The sequence below is a fragment of the Rhipicephalus microplus genome, chromosome 9 (genome assembly GCF_043290135.1).
Source record: "Rhipicephalus microplus isolate Deutch F79 chromosome 9, USDA_Rmic, whole genome shotgun sequence".
In the NCBI taxonomy this organism is placed as follows: domain Eukaryota; kingdom Metazoa; phylum Arthropoda; class Arachnida; order Ixodida; family Ixodidae; genus Rhipicephalus; species Rhipicephalus microplus.
Genome location: NC_134708.1, coordinates 41319785 through 41336011, shown reverse-complemented (window position 1 = coordinate 41336011; position 16227 = coordinate 41319785). Strand labels below are relative to the sequence as shown.

At 45.1% G+C, this 16227-nt stretch overlaps 1 protein-coding gene across 1 annotated transcript; it reads right to left on the bottom strand.

Moving 5' to 3' along the window:
• Window positions 1-12250: 12250 nt before the first annotated feature.
• On the bottom strand, window positions 12251-15648 carry LOC119164992 (uncharacterized). Its single transcript, XM_037417189.2, has 2 exons — window positions 15277-15648; window positions 12251-13228 (listed from the first exon to the last, which is right to left on the bottom strand). The coding sequence occupies exons 1-2, from the start codon at window positions 15571-15573 to the stop codon at window positions 12395-12397; spliced, it is 1131 nt and encodes a 376-aa protein (XP_037273086.2). The 5' UTR covers window positions 15574-15648; the 3' UTR covers window positions 12251-12394.
• Between the last annotated feature and the right edge of the window lie 579 nt (window positions 15649-16227).

Sequence of the window (16227 nt, the reverse complement as noted above, 5' to 3'; positions counted from 1 at the left end):
AGTGGGAAGGGACGAGAGAGAGAAAAAGAGCGGAAGAATCACGGCAGTCAGCTGCTCGGTTGCCGCGCGCGCTCCACGACCAACCAAACCACGAGAGACACGCCCTTTCCAGCCGGTGGCTTCTCTAGTTGTTTCACCATCCGCAAGAAGGCGCTAGTGAAGTAAATAACATGGATTAGTGGCAGTAGACGACCACATAAGTCTCAAGTGCAACGGGGCCGTCATGACCGCCATTATTACCTGCATAAATTATTTAGGTGGTCTGTTGGGTACTTGAACTTAATCAATAAAACACACACACACATTTATATAGCCCACGTATATGATTATTTTTGCATTCGCAAAGCCCCATTAGCAACAACGTAGCTGTTTTTTTTTCATTCACATTGATATATATTTGCTTTAAACTCAGCCAAATGACTACATTAACATGCATAAATCAGTGTGGTTAAACTGTTGATAGCTTCAATAATAATATGGTGGAGTGAGATGAACACTTTCCTCATCAAATGAAGCAGTAAAGGAAGAAGCAGTGCGGTAGTATATAGGTGTTCTGTGGCTACGCTTTCTAAAAATATAAAAACTTTAGGAGCGTGCCGCAGAGTAGGTAAATTCCTCAACAAACTTATTTTAATCATGATTCCTTTTTTCCAAACAAAGTACTACCTGATTACACCGCATTGCACTGCAAATTGCAATGCAGCGCTGCTGCTTCTACATAAAGTTACTACACTACGGTCTCCTACAAGTGCTGTGTCGCCGCCTGCCGAAGGAAGTTTTCTCTACTTCTCAGACCGTTAACGCTACCTGCTATAGATGGCGGCACAAATTGTAGGTGTGTCTGCGCTTATGGGCATAGTGTTTATGATTTAATTTATGCCATGTTTGCAGACTAAATCAGTGTACCACAACGTTTTTCTTCTATTTCCCCGTCTGCTTTACTCGAGGGGAATTTCTGGGATTAACTTCAGTTCTTCGATACGTTTTTCTTGCTGGTTTTACGTTGAGTGTTCTCAGCTTGCAATACCCTTGGATCAAAACGAAAGGCAAATATTATATATATATATATATATATATATATATATATATATATATATATATATATATATATATATATATATATATATATATATATATATATATATATATATATATATATATAGCATGATACGAACGCAACATGGCATCTGTCAAAGTTTGTTCTTTTCATGAGACACGAAAACACTCCCATGCTAACTTGCTTAGTTTACACTTGTTTTTTCGTTTTAAAAACCATTATCTTCATTGTTATCGCGAGGTCTGGGCGATAACGGTGGAGAGAACGGTTGTTAAGACGAAAAACAATATAAACTAAGCAAGTTAGCATGGGAACGTTTCTCGTGCCTCATGATAAGAACAAACTTTACAATGAAGATTTCCTTGTTCTCACCCCACTCGGTTCAAGAACTAAGTTGGCTGGTTTCATGTTTGCAAGCAGGAAAAGTGAACTGTAAATTATTTTTCGCTTTACGACGCAGTCGTTTTGCATGTGGGGAGAAAGAGGGAGTGATCCTTAAATGAAAAGAAGAGAAAAGTGACCCCCGTAACTGTCTCTCAGAGAGAGGACACCAACAGTAGCTCACGAAGGGTGGGGGTAAGGAGGGATTAAAAGGATAGAATAAAGGTATAGAGTTAGAGAGAGGGACGGAGAGAGCAAGGCGGAGGGACAGCGTCACACGGAAGTAAGGAGAAGATAGGAAAGATGGACACGGTCGCAGGAGTCCGAGGACGGGGCACCACTCGGCGAGAGCTCTTGTCGGCGTCAGGAGATGGCGTGGGGCGAGCCCAGTCGGCCAAAGCTGCGCTGTTGTCGGAAATCGCGGGGGCACAACAGGTCAACAAGAAATCCAGAGAGCGAGTCCCCACTCGTTTCGTATGACCAGATTATGCTTATATGTTGTCCTATATTTTTTCGCTGCTCTACAATTAAATCGTACCAACAAGCACGACTCTTACGAAGACAAAATAAAAACGCTGGCACCGTAATTTTATTGCACCTCACAATTTTTTACTTCAGTCATCACATGAACAACACATGTGTAATCGTTGGCTCACTCAAGAAGACAAAATCCTGTTGTCATTGTTTCACAAACTTATCAGTTCTTGTATTCAAGTCCGCGTGTTTATGTCTTTCGCCAGCAGTGCTGTGCGCACAACCAAGCACACAAATGCGAAGAATATTGTTCCGCCATAATCGCAATTGGACCGCTTTAACCCGTTGCGACACGGCGCCTTCATTTGGAGATACAGCTTCAACAATTTCTAATCCTCTACGTCACTTCTGTTTGATATATTTTGGTACACATGATAACTTTGTTGAAGGCAGAGTTGTCAGATGCTACCAGGCTAACGAGCGAACGATCACTGTAAAAGAGGCTCGCAGAAAACGGCACGACTTTCGCGAAAGAGTCATAAAGAGGTGGATAATTAATAAATTATCCCATTCTCGAAAATACGCTGCATTATTACATATTAAATGTAACTTGATATGTGGGGTTTAACGACCCAAAACCACTATATGATTATGAGAGACGCCTATTAAATGTAAATCAAATACAAAGGTGAGCTAAAAGAGAACTTGATGATTTGTGCTCAAAATAAGCACAACTATGAACGAGACACGTATATACTTTTTAACATTGTCTCTTTTTAGAGTTTACTCTCCATTCGGTTGAATGCACGTTTGCCAGTACATGTTAACGTTGCTTGCTGATTTGCAGTTTGTCTTCAACGCTCTGATAAAATGAGTATATTTGCCAGAAAATGCAAATAAGCCGCCCCCCCCCCATAAAAAAAAAAAAACACGACTGCGTCTTCGCCTTCGCTTTGTAAACGAATGCTAGCGCGATAATGTGGCAAGAGCTGCCTTGCTTCGGCCTGCAGCAGTTTGTGGGAACGCGAGTACAAATGCCATTGCACGTCTTATTTGCTTAGAAAAGCGAACTCAAAACACGTGTTTCGGGAGCAGTAGCCGGAACACATGCTGCAAATGTCGTCAGCTTGTAAAAATAACAAAAGACAAACTTTACGGCTTACCTTTTTTTTTTTTCTTCAGCATTCCGAGTTTCTCTTTGCGTGCAGCATGGGACTCATCAATACGCTGGCATTGGGAATATCAGCTGATAGACGCCTCACACGCCTTACGTATACGTAAACGCAGGCGCGGGTACCCGTGCGTACTGCACCACGCTGAGTGTCTAACGTGGCGGCTATGCACACGACGGCCGACAGATGGCAGCAATTTCGCATAATATCGAGCCAAATACGAAGGGGTAGACACAGTATGCAGTGCGTGTGGAGAGGAAGAAGAAACTGCCGAACACTTGATAATGTTCTGTAAAGGGCTTCACCCTATAGTTCAGGATGATGGCGCAGAGTTTTTCAAAGCACTGGGGTTTAGGGACCGGGAGGGCAAAATAAACTTTAAGCGGGTAGACTTAACCAGAAGGAGGTTATCTGATTGGTGGCTAAAGTCAAGACACGAGTGAAAATTAAACTCTTCACTGCAAAGTACGAATCCTCAAACTCACTTTTTAAGGGAAAAAAATAAATATAGTTTTTGGTTCATTAGGTATTACGGCTTGGTGGCGCTAGCCACCGCCCGATCTAAAGGGTACAGCCATATCCATCCATCCATCCATCCATCGTCTATTAGGACAAATGATATGCCATGTTTGTTTGATGTAATACCACCTCAGCATGGCCTGTATATTATTAGAAGATGGGGCACTAAGCTCAGTAATAACACCTCCATGAATTGAACTAGCAAATAGGTTGCATAAAGCTCGCGATAGTAATCTGTATCATTATTTTATTAAGCTTGTTTACCAGGTGCGTGGCAAAAACGTTAATAACAGCGCGCAAGGGGTAGTAACCATTGCAACTTTTTGGTGCCTGCTAACGAAGGTAGCAAAAGGCAGCAAGAAGTTAGTAATGACCCAAATCGTTAGTGACAGTTGCCGTTACGATTTGCAAGTGGTTACAATTTTTTTTCCTATTTTTTAAAGAGTGTTGGACGTGGAGCATCTCGGCAGAAATTTTAAAATATTTTTTAGAACACTTTTAGTGAAACTTGCTCCCATTGTGGTATATTATTTTAGTTGGTAGTTGAATTCGAATCATGATATATAGCACGACTCAGGGTACTAAAATAAGGCAATTATTTGCATTTTGATTGAAGTTAAGTGGTGTAGAATCCACTGCAATTTGTTATCACATTCCGACTTGCTTTAAATTTGTTCTCCAGAACCTTGGCATTACATGAATTCTACGCGCTCACAGACAATCAACCATAATGCGTGCGCAAAGAATTGTGAAATAAGTGAAATAAGAATTGTGAAATTAGAATTGTGAAATAATGTGATTGCTCCATGAGAAGACGACGTATGGAAACATTTTCATAAGAGAGAAAACATATTCCCTGTTAATAGTTGACAGCATTTTTACGTTTATCCGTAATCTATAAATTCATTTTACGTCTTTATTTTAGCCTCATTATTTTAACCTGATGTATATCTGCAACGTGTCTTTTTTAGTACCTTGGATGATCAAATATTTGATGTCTGACACAATTTTACACTATACCTGGAATATTCAAGTATGCTTTACTTCGTTTGTCTGTCCTTTTAGCTTGTTAGTTTGGGAAGCTGTTTTCTTGCATTTTTAATGCTTCGTACCGACCCACTCCTGATATGTTCCGCATATAAATACCAGTATTTGTAGATAATAGATGATAATAATTATAAAATATTGCAAATATATTGCACTGAGTTTCTCGCCCAATTACCAAAACTGCTCAGGGAAGCTGTATGGTAGCCTCGTAGGGACGTAATATACAAATAAGGCCAGAGCTAATCGTTAGGTGGAGTCATGAAAATTAATTAGTTGCATTACAAGTTTCTTAAAGGACCACGCCCATAAATGAGGCAAGGGTAATGGACGGGTGCCATGAAATAGGGTGTGATTTTTCAAAGTGTCACCATCTCGAGATGTAACAGATCCATTCTGACGTCCGCAGATTAATCATTGTTTGAAGCTTATTAGATCCCATCACGCCTTAATTAGCGCCCATATTTTACAATTTCTGGCCATTAAAAACAAGCATAATTGAGGATATACGTGAGACGCGTTCGCCGTTTTATACTTTCTCGGAATCATTAAACACCCGCAGAAAAACCACCGCCAAGTATTACTGTGCAGCACATAATTGTCGTTTGGTATGAGTTTAAACAGATAATTAAGAGGAAATGAAATGGAATGTGTCACAGTTGCATAAAATATGAGGTGATTGTAATAAAGAAACTATTGTTAGTAGAACTCAGTAGTAATGAAAATAAATCGACAAAGTTTCATTTTGGTGTAATGAGCAAGGTTTACATCAAAATACTTCTATCGTATGTTAATTTAGCAATGTAATGAGTAACTTTCAGCGAGCAATTGCGAATTGCTAATTACTGTACCAATTACTTCAGACTAAAATGTAGCATCTCGACATCCCATACGGCATATAAAACTTGCCAACCACAACAAAGCGAAATAACGCAGACAAGTTAGTCTGAACGAGGTACTTCGGCGATGCAACAAAGTTCTCTGGGATTTCATAACATGTGTACCTCAAATTAGTCGAGATGAGCTGGTACATGAAGGATGAATATTTTCTAATGAAATTTCAAAGTTTATTACTTTTCAAACGTAGCAGTAATACTCGTTGCTTTCAAGAATCTGTAGTTTTTAATGTTCCAAACGTGATAGCAACACCCATTGTTTTCGAACATCTGTAGTTTGCAATGTAATTTGTTTAGAACTGTATAAATTCTCAAAAGTAATTAGTAACATAATTACACTACTTTAGAGGAGCAACTGCCATCTGCGTTTCATTAAGGCCGATATGCACAACTTGTCCTTCGCGGAACGAGCTTCTTGGCTAATCCGGAGGGTGACATGCTGGGCAAATATAACGTCTATAGAACGTCTACGTTCGTGTAAGCCACCGGGAAAGTTAATGAAATGCGGAGACCGCAATTCGCCTGCTGGCGGTGGGCATTTGTAGCAAAGATAAGGCACGCTTTATGCCGTGCAATACACAACATAAATATCCAACAACGATATATACAACATTAAAAATGCTTCAATGATGGCCAAGTCGATGAGATAGTTGTTTTATTTTTCTGTCCGAAAACTGTCCCGGCACTCGGGGTGCATAAGCTCCCTAATGAATTCCGCCCACGTGGTGATGCACTTGGTCCAGGATTAGGGAAAAGGCGTGCCGTACAAAAAAAAAAAGAAAGAAAACCGGGAATCCAGGTGTTTCCATAGATGGGCGCGCGTGCAGCTTCGATCTCCTTTCTGGACGTCACGACGTCGTCTCGACCGCCTGCACCTGCCCTCATCTCGCGAAAGGAAGGTTGAACCGTATACTGGGCGCTTTCTCCGAATCAATCACTGTTCGGAGACAAGAGAGAAAGAGGGAGGACAGACAGACAGACAGACAGACAGACAGACAGACAGACAGACAGACAGACAGACAGACAGACAGACAGACAGACAGACAGACAGACAGACAGACAGACAGACAGATAGATAGATAGATAGATAGATAGATAGATAGATAGATAGATAGATAGATAGATAGATAGATAGATAGATAGATAGATATAGATAGATAGATAAAGATAGATAGATAGATAGATAGATAGATATATAGATAGATATATAGATAGATAGATAGATAGATAGATAGATAGATAAATAGATAGATAAATAGATAAATAGATAGATAGATAGATAGATAGATAGATATATAGATAGATATATAGATAGATATATAGATAGATATATAGATAGATAGATAGATAGATAGATAGATAGATAGATAGATAGATAGATAGATAGATAGATAGATAGATAGATAGATAGATAGATAAAACAACGAGTGATTCAGAGATAGAGTTTTATTGAACTAGTGGATGAATTTAAATCGGCTCGCGGCGTACCACTGTTTGTTCATCAATTGAAAAGAGGAAGAAATTACGTCGCGCAGTCTTGGGTAGAACACGAAAGCACTGCACGAAAGCATGTTCTTTATTCCGACAGCTTGCACATAACGTCATGGGCGAACAACAGGGCTCCAGCATGGAGGCTTAAATGACGTCAAGAATACGCGGTGATTAGCTGCTTCAGCGTGATAGCGACGTCGTGGGAACTTTGTTCGTCTTCCGTGCATGAATAGCGAAGGAACAAGCACGCGACACACCGTTAGTAATAACGTACAGGACATCTCAAGGTTCGCGTTCCATCATGTTGGTTCTCCAACGTTGGATTTATGGGTTTTCAGGGACATCACTGTAAGTCGTTTATACTCTTTATCGAAGACGAATGTGCGAACAACAAAAAAGTTTCTACGAAGTAATTTCGAACATTCAGGGTTGCAGAGCCTCATAACTACTTCATATAGCGGTTGCACAATGTCGATTTTGCCTTCGGGAATAATTTTTGGTCACAAAAACAATGCAATCGTTTCAAAGGCGATGGTCTCGAGACTTGCGCAGCAGAGAAACTGAAAATCTCGGTATATTCATTTTTTTTCCTTTTTTTCAGTCGAGCACCGTGATGCAACGGTTCTCAAACCGGAACTGCGATACGCTAGTTCCGGGTCGGCAGCAGAGAAGGCAACAAAGGTGAACCGCAATCGTTATGCAACAGAGAATAGGCGGAAACACGACCGAGAATGCGTCTACACGCGCCCACGTGTACGGTGGTTCGTGAAAGACACAACATATTCGAGAACAGGAAACAAGTACACATATACACGCCACACGCAGGTGTAACAAAGGAGTGTGGCCATAAATAACACGCTCGTGCCAGGTCCCATCTCTGAAGTCGTGGGTTCGTCGCACGTTTTTTTTTTCGGAACCGGGCGGACGAGACTACCGGTTCTTCGCGGTGGTACACCACGTGATGCGTTTTGCGATCGCGCACTAACACGGAAACTCGTCCTTGAAGACTAACAAGCATATCCGTACTGCATGCGACCCAATATGCATTCCAAGTTACTACTCATGCTTATTATGATTACGGAGCACCGTTAATTCAACGGGGACTTAATGCTAACATAGAGTGAATCAAGCGAGCCCTTGTTACACCGACAAGTTAACCTCAGTTGCGATCAACCCCAGTTACTCGGCTTGAACCACAGTCAGCGCCTATACACGGTTATTCGATGTTACGCAGCGCGAAAGCGTCCTCCCAAGCTCCATGGACGCCGCCGTTACGCGAATCGAGGGTTCAAAGTGTGAATGAACGCCCATCAAAGTGAATCTAGTGTGTCAGGAGCGATGAAAGAGAACCTCACGAAGCATATATGGGCTTCGACATGTGGTTTCCGCAGCTTAGGCTTAAGGGCCACGGCGACTTCTGGAGATCTCATCAGTGCCACGACGTCGTGGCGGTCCAGCACAATGTAGCCCGAATTTCCGTTCTCCTTAGCGTCAAAGCTTAAGAAATACGACCTTGGCAGCAGATTCGAAGGCCGAAGAACAGAGATCCCCTGAAGGTCACCGTTCTTTTCTTGCGCGATCAGAGCCGTGATATACGCGTCATGTATAGTACATATACGAAAGCACACGGTCACGACGAGCGTATAGTGGATCGTGATGGAAGCGGACAGGACAAGGACCCGGCAAAGCTCGGGCGTGTATAATAAGACTCTATGCAGGGTGTCCCACGTAACTTTAGCCAGAGTTTTAAAATATGCCGGAACACGTAATTACGACGCAACCGAATTAATGTTGCTCACCACTGCCTGGAGTTAAACTATTTTTTTGTGTTCTCGAATATTGTCTAATTAGATCTGTTCAATTACTCACTTTTGAAGGAACGAAAATGAATGAACAGTTACAATGAGAAAGTTTTAGATCTGTTAGCGAAACGTCCAAATGGATAGTTTTGAACTTTATATCTGTTACGTATTAGCGTTCTTACGCTAATTGCAAATGCCCGCGAAATACAAAAATACCACGTGACAAACCCGCTCGCGCGTCAGCACGCACGATGATTCTAGTACTCCCTAACGCTCCGTGTACGAATGGCACGCTTCTCTCGCACCGGTTCATGACAGCAATAAGCAATCACAGCGGTTATCATTCATGTGGCCGATAGCAAAACGTGTTCATCGTAAAGCCACCACCATCGTTGTAGACCCTGCCGAGTCACCACAATGGGACCAATGCTATGGTCGTTCGTACACGGAACGTTAGGTAGCACTAGGATCATCGTACGCACTGGCGCACGAACGGGTTTGTCACGTGGTATTTTTTTTCGTATTTCGTGGACATTTGTAACTAGCAGAAAAAAACATTAATACCTAACAGATATAGAGTTAAAAAATATCTATTTGGACGTTTTGCAAACCGATCTACAACTTTCTCATTGAAATTCTTTATCCACCTTCGTTCCTTTATAAGTTAGTCAAACAGATCTGATAAAAATACTTGAGAACACAAAAAAATAGCCTAACACCAGGCAACGGTGAGGAACATGCATTTGGTCGCATCGTAATTACGTGTTCCGGCATATTTTTAAACTCTGGCCAAAGTTACGTGGGACACCCTGTATATACACACGTGTCCCAGACCATTATGCTTCCTTTCTGCGGGACTGCTTTTCGTTTTTATCTGTTTGAACGGCGAAACTTTTCTTGGCCGAGCAAAGGAGTGAAGACAACCAAGACAACCACTCATTGTGGCACGAAGCCACAAAGAAATCCGTACGGATTTCTCAGCAAAGAAAGCTTCTTAGTTGCCGAAAAGTTCATCCCGTGCGGTGGTTCGAACCCGGGACCAACGCCTTTCCGGGGCGGTGGCTCTACCCAATTGAACTAACCAGGAAGCGAGCAATCGGTAGCGCGAGGGCGAATTCATGGACAACTCGAAACCGCCCTGTGCCCATGCACTTCGAGTTGTCGATGAATTTGCTACATGTTTTTCAGATGCTCATTTCGCGAATTTGGGTAAGCATTTTGTCTGTTTTCGTTGCAATAACTATAGAAATGTGGTACCCGAGGTAATATAAACCACAACATCGCCCCCAGAAAGCAAGGTTAAACAGAACAGAGCAGAACTTCAGGCGTGTGTGATGTGGGTGGACCCCAAGGTGCACAACCCCACTGGCTATACTGGGGCTTGCTCGGCTTAGTAAAGGGTTGCCAATTCATCTTTCTTCTTCAATATTCCAGGGCTCTCCCACCATTCCCCTGGTGGAATAGTCGCTGACCACCTCTCAATTGATATCGCAGTGCTCTAGTTCTGGTGATACTACTCGTCCCGGCCCCTTCCAGAACAGCGGAGCGTAGCACAGGCAAAAAAACAAACAAAAAAGATGCACGGGATTCCCAAACCCCTATGGGAGAGTCGTGCCTCCCACGACGACCTTATTAGTCTGACATCATTTTGTGGTGAGACGCTGTCTGTCGGGTTGTCTGCCCTGGTACGCGCGTAGCAAACACCAGCGATGTACCACAGCAATCGAACAAACCCAACTTCTGACTACCCCTCTATTAGGATGGCGCGAAACCCAGACCATGTGGCAGAAAGACACGCATCCGACAGCAAAAGTCTGCGAGACACGAAATGTTCGACATACACATATCGATTTTTCTGGGAACGTAAAGCTCAAGCGAATGTTCGAGCGTGCAGTTGGAATTGCAGTACGTTAAGCCAGCAGTTTGATTAGAAGCAGTGTGCACTAATATAGCACAAATTCGCATGTGCTGTGGAACCAACGTCCCGCAAACTTTCGGTGCAGGGTGTACGCTGGTTGAACTGACCCCTCAAGAGCCACGAGATGCCACGAGACGCCAGTCGCATGTGGCAAGATCGATAAGACGACGCATGCCACGGAAAAATGGAATGAACCGCATCCCCGTTTTTCGCCGCTCCACGCACTCAAGATAAAGAGAAAGCAACTCGACCGTAGCAACCTGCAAGACGACACCATAGATGAACACACGTACGCCAGACCGTGCGCAATTACCTAATTGCTCGCGTGCAACGTAGAAAGCACTTAAATAATTGGGAAAGGTGAGGGGGTGAGGAGGGAAACGGCCACTCGCTTACCTGCGTTTCGACGAGAAAGAGAAATTAATGCAGGCAGATATGCAGAAACAGATAGAAAGACACGCCTTATGGCATCGTGATTTAACTGCTGCCTCAGCTAACTTGATGCAAGGATAAAGCAGAGAAACGCTAAGACCATGTATTGTTTTTCTTTTCAGGGGATGGGGAGGGTTTTCGACTGAGAGCAGCAAAAACGTGACACGGATCGCTCATGTAGTGAATCAGAGTCGCTTGCCAGACTTTGATCTTGACGGTTATGGGAGAGGAGGGTTTCCATAGAGAGAGAGAGAGAGATAGGTGGTTTTGGGGTAGGGGTGAAGTAGGAAGGGGGGGTTGTCCTTTTGAGCGTGACTATTCGGGCCGTTATTAGCCTTCTTTTAATGATCTTCACTTTTATACATCGAAGGTCAGGGCTGCCGCCAGCGGCCATGCGATGAGGCGAAGGGATCGGCTCGTCCAGCATTCGCCATTTAAGTATTCTATCGCGGCGGCTGTACAATAGTCGGCGCAGGAGGCCTTTTGAAACTGCGTGCGGTCACACGCGATACACCGAACTCATCGACATAATAGTCAATACCGTGAAATCCGACTAATATAAAACGTAATTGCGTATATATCCCTATCACAATTACAATAGAATCGGAAATAAGTTGCAGATGCTCGTCACGTTAAAAAGGGCATAACTCCTCTCACCTTATCACCTGAAGGTGGGGGGGGGGATGTCAAGTCCGCCCCATACTGTCACTCAATCGGGCAGCCCCTTCACTGCTTATTGAGCAGGGAGGTAAAGTTAACCCCCTGCTAGTAAAGTTAAGTAAAGAACTAGAGACCAAAACCAGGTCGTTGTGAAAGCACGTCATCGCTTCATTTCAATTTTTGAATCCGCTTGCTAAGCTCGTTTGATGCCAGACTACAACAGGGGAAGGGAGGTCACCGAGTTGAGACTCCTCCTTCACCTCCGACAACGGATAGCCCTGAAGAAGATCATGATCGGACCACTACTCTTGTATCTACATAGTCGCTTCTATCGGCGGATAATGATCCATTCAGTCGACTGTCTCAATCTTGAACACCATCTTTCCGACTCGGAGGAAGCCGGTATTCTTCAGGAGATCTAAGTCAGCACAAAATATGTGGTGGAGATGTCCCAACGGGCCTCCGTAGCGAACACAAGGACAGTTCCCATCGAAGCTCAGTTTCAGATCCAAGCTCTTCGATCTCGAGTCGGGGTGCCACGCCGTCACCTATCGAGGAGGCGGAAAGCACTGCGATCCCGCCAGCTTTCCGTCAAGCTGAATATCTAATTCAATATTTCCCTTACGCTTAGTCACGGTGAGCGACAGGTCCGTGTCACTCATGTGTGGTACGGTGACCTCGGCGAGCTTTTTTACTTCATCATAGCATGCGAACATACCCTCAGCATTATCGAGGGTCAGCAGGTACGTCACGCTCAAAACTTCACTACACCACCTGCTCGACGTCGATGGCACGTTGGTCAGACTTAGAGAGCCCTCGTCGCTGGTGGCAAGGAGTTGGCAACGAGCAACGATAGCAGGGATGGGAGGCCCGGATTGAGTCATGGCACATTGCAGCGCCGAGAAATCCACACTTTTCATTTGTCGACAAGATCTGCGGTTTAATGTCGAAGAAGGTGTCGGGACTGCTATCCCATCCGCCTGGGAGTGCTTCTCGAACGCTCGGATCTGTCGGGCGATCCTGGCCAACGAGACTTCTTGGTTCCTCACGTGCTCCGTGAGCTCGTTCATTTGGCTCTGAATGGCGGGCAGGAGTTGGTCCAGTTGGGAATCCCTCAAGAACGTCTTCAGGTCTTCCACGGCAGCGTTCAGGCGTTGGGTTGTCAGTTCCGTAGACACCGAGGATGAGTGGTTTCTGGTGGTTGAAGCATTAGAGATGCTACAACGGGCCGCATGGTGCGCTAGAATGTCTTTGTGCAATACGCTTCCGTTGCATGTAGAACACTCAACTGTGTGGAATGCGCATTCGTTCTCGTAGTGCCGCAGCATATCTCCAACGTTGCCCACGTATTCGCATCCCTGATCTTCGTTCCAGCAATAAACCTGGATACACACAAAAAAAATAAATTTTTTGCAAATTAATGTATATTTTTTCAGTGTATGCCGCCCCTCCCCCCCCAAGGCAAACCGCTATACGTACAATTTTTAACCAGCGTCATCACTAGTGAGAGAGGTAGTATTGTTATTTCTAGCACCTGGCATTTTTAACCTGCTGTACCTAAATATAAAAGCCAACGGGCCTTTAGCCTTTTGTCTTCACCGAAATGCGGCCACAGCGTGTGGGATTCGATCCCGCAACCTTCGGGTCATCAGCGTAGCATTATAACCAGTAGACTATGAGGGCCGGTCGCACAGACAAGGAGACCACCCACAAGCACCACCTTCAAGTATCGTTTCTTCCGCCTCGTCATTAGGTTGGCGTTATACAAACTAACAATGAAATGCCAACTAGCAACATTCATAACATTTTTACTGCACCGAACTCCACCCCATTGATTAGAACCACGAGAAGAGCTTCGATACAGTAGCGTGTCCCATACGTCTTCATGCAACTATACGTAAAGGCTAATTTTCACCTCACCCTCGGGACCACACTTCCAGAGCATAATCATGTGCACCGCATTGATTTAGAGTAGTTTACAAGTTTCGGTCTGCAAGGTTCTGCATGGCGTTGCAAAAGACAGTTGCCAGACATTGGTACCTTTGGATAACAATCAAGCTGGTGTAAGCGGCCTATTCCTGTCGACCCAGACTCTGGCAGAAGTTATGCACAGTAATTAGTCAGAACCGCGAGGCAGCGCGGCGCAAGTTAACGGCCCACAACTCACACGCCAATCATTGACACTGTCAAAGTAGCGATATCTTAAATGGCTCCTAAAAAATTCCGAGTTCAAAGACAAGAAAGTTAAATCCTTGTCGCCTTTAATAACCTTTCTCTTTTCCATTTATTAGCCACAAACTAGATTTAGTTAGTGTTCTTTTAAAGAGGCCATGTCACTGTAAGCTCACAATTTGTGATTTTCAGCTAAAAGTAGAACCAGAGGGCCTACTGGGCCAACACGTATGTGAAAAGGGCACTAAGAATATTCCAGTACAGATAAGCCTAATAAGTCTGCGCCTATAAAACCTGCCCACCCCTGGCGACCGCCATTCGGCCATGAAGCGTGTGACGTCATGTGCAGCACGGTGCAGTACCACGGCCAACCAGTTTCAGCCACTACAAGTCGTTCGCTTTCAATGTCGCGCTGAAGCTGAACAAAGCTGAAGTGGCTCGATTTCACGAGCAGCTCTCCGAGAAAACGGACTACGATGCTGAGTCCCCCCACTGAATTTTCATCAATACAGGTGTCTGGCACGAACAGCGGTTGATTGATTGATTTATAAGTGAGGTTTAACGTCCCCAAACCACCATATGATTATGAGAGACACGGGCCTACACGGGCCTACAACATTTCCAACAGACACGGGCCTACAACAGACACGGGCCTACAACAGACACGGGCCTACAACATTTCCGCCTCCATCGGAAATGCAGCCATTGCAGCCGGGATTTGATCCCGTGACCTGCGGGTCAGCAGCCGAGTACCTTAGCCGCTATACCACCGCGGCGGGGCGGTTTAACGTCTCTAAACCACCATATGATTATGAGATACGCCGTAGTGGAGGGCTCCGGAAATTTCGACAAGCTGGGGTTATTCAATGTGTACCTTTATCCAAGCTCACGGGACTCAATCATTCTTGCCTCTGTCGTAAATGCGGCCGCCACAGCCGGGTTTCCATCCCGCATGGAGGCGGAAATATTGTACGCCCGTGTGTTCAGATTTGTGTGCACGTTAAAGAACCCCGGGTGGTCGAAATTTCCGTAGCGCTCCACAACGGCGTCTCTCATAATCATATAGTGGTTTTGGGCCGTTAAACTCACATATCAATCAATTCAATCCTGCGACCTGCGAGTCACAGCACAGTGCCCTAGCTACAAGACCACCATGGCGGGGTGCCACCTAGAATCTTGCCGCACCAATTCAAGTAGATTTGAACATACGCACGTCGGATGTGAACGTTTCATTCACTGGCTTCGTCGATACACTTACCTTCACACTCTCAGCTTTCCTCGAAGGAAAGTTGACGGCGACGCACTCGTCTTCCTCTGATGGCTCCTGGTCCAGGAGACACAGCGCGCTGCGAGCTTGCCGGTTGGTCGCATGGCAGTCCTCGCACAGGGCGTGCAAGCAGGACAACAGGACCGTACGCCTTGGGATCGTGCGGCAGACGCAACATACGCGGACGCTCGGAATCTCGTTGACGAGCCGCGTACGACGCCAGTTGACTCCGGTGACGACGTGGTCGCGAAAACGGTAGTACACCCCCCTCCGTGCCGTATCGGGCATGGCGCAGCGTACATATGTGTCGGGCAGCAATCTCGTTCTGTCGCAAGAACGTAGCGGTAGTGGCTTTTCCAAACCGACGCTCGTTGCGGGCGTGAAACGATAAGATAGGCGAGGCAGCGGGCGAAGGGGTTGAGTAAAGTCATGTGGGTGACGACAGCGGCGGTGAACGGCACTTGCGACAATTATAGGCTATCAGTCGTGGCTGCACACGCACGTAAGCGAGCTAACTAGGGCATGCTCTGCACATCCCATGTGCCCATGCACACTCGGAGCCGCGAAAACTCCGCGATTGCCACAGAGGGCGAGATCAATCATGGCGCATTCCATGAAGAGGCGTCTACAGCGGAGCTTACATGCGTCTACAGCGGAGCTTACATGAAGAGGCGTCTATAGTGGAGCTATATAATTAACCAACGCCTCCTAAAAAAACTACACCTGGAACGCGGCTCTCTCTTCAATTGAGAGTTTGCTGCCAGCCCGAAATCTTGGAGGCCAGGCCTTCTACCGCGTGTTGCGACCGTCCGCCGCATGGAACCACTCACCTCCGTACCACTCTGTCACGTGACATCACAGCTGCTCGGAGGCAACTGTAAAAGCATTGTTGTGTTCGCATGGGGCGACCGCCAGAGGCATTCGTCTCCGTACTGGAAGGGG

Coding starts and splice junctions, on each gene's coding strand:
- LOC119164992 (XM_037417189.2), bottom strand. CDS start 15,573: ATGCCCGATACGGCACGGAGGGGGGTGTACTACCGTTTTCGCGACCAC. Junction 13,229..15,276: donor GGAAAGCTGAGAGTGTGAAG/GTAAGTGTATCG, acceptor GTGTGTATCCAG/GTTTATTGCTGGAACGAAGA.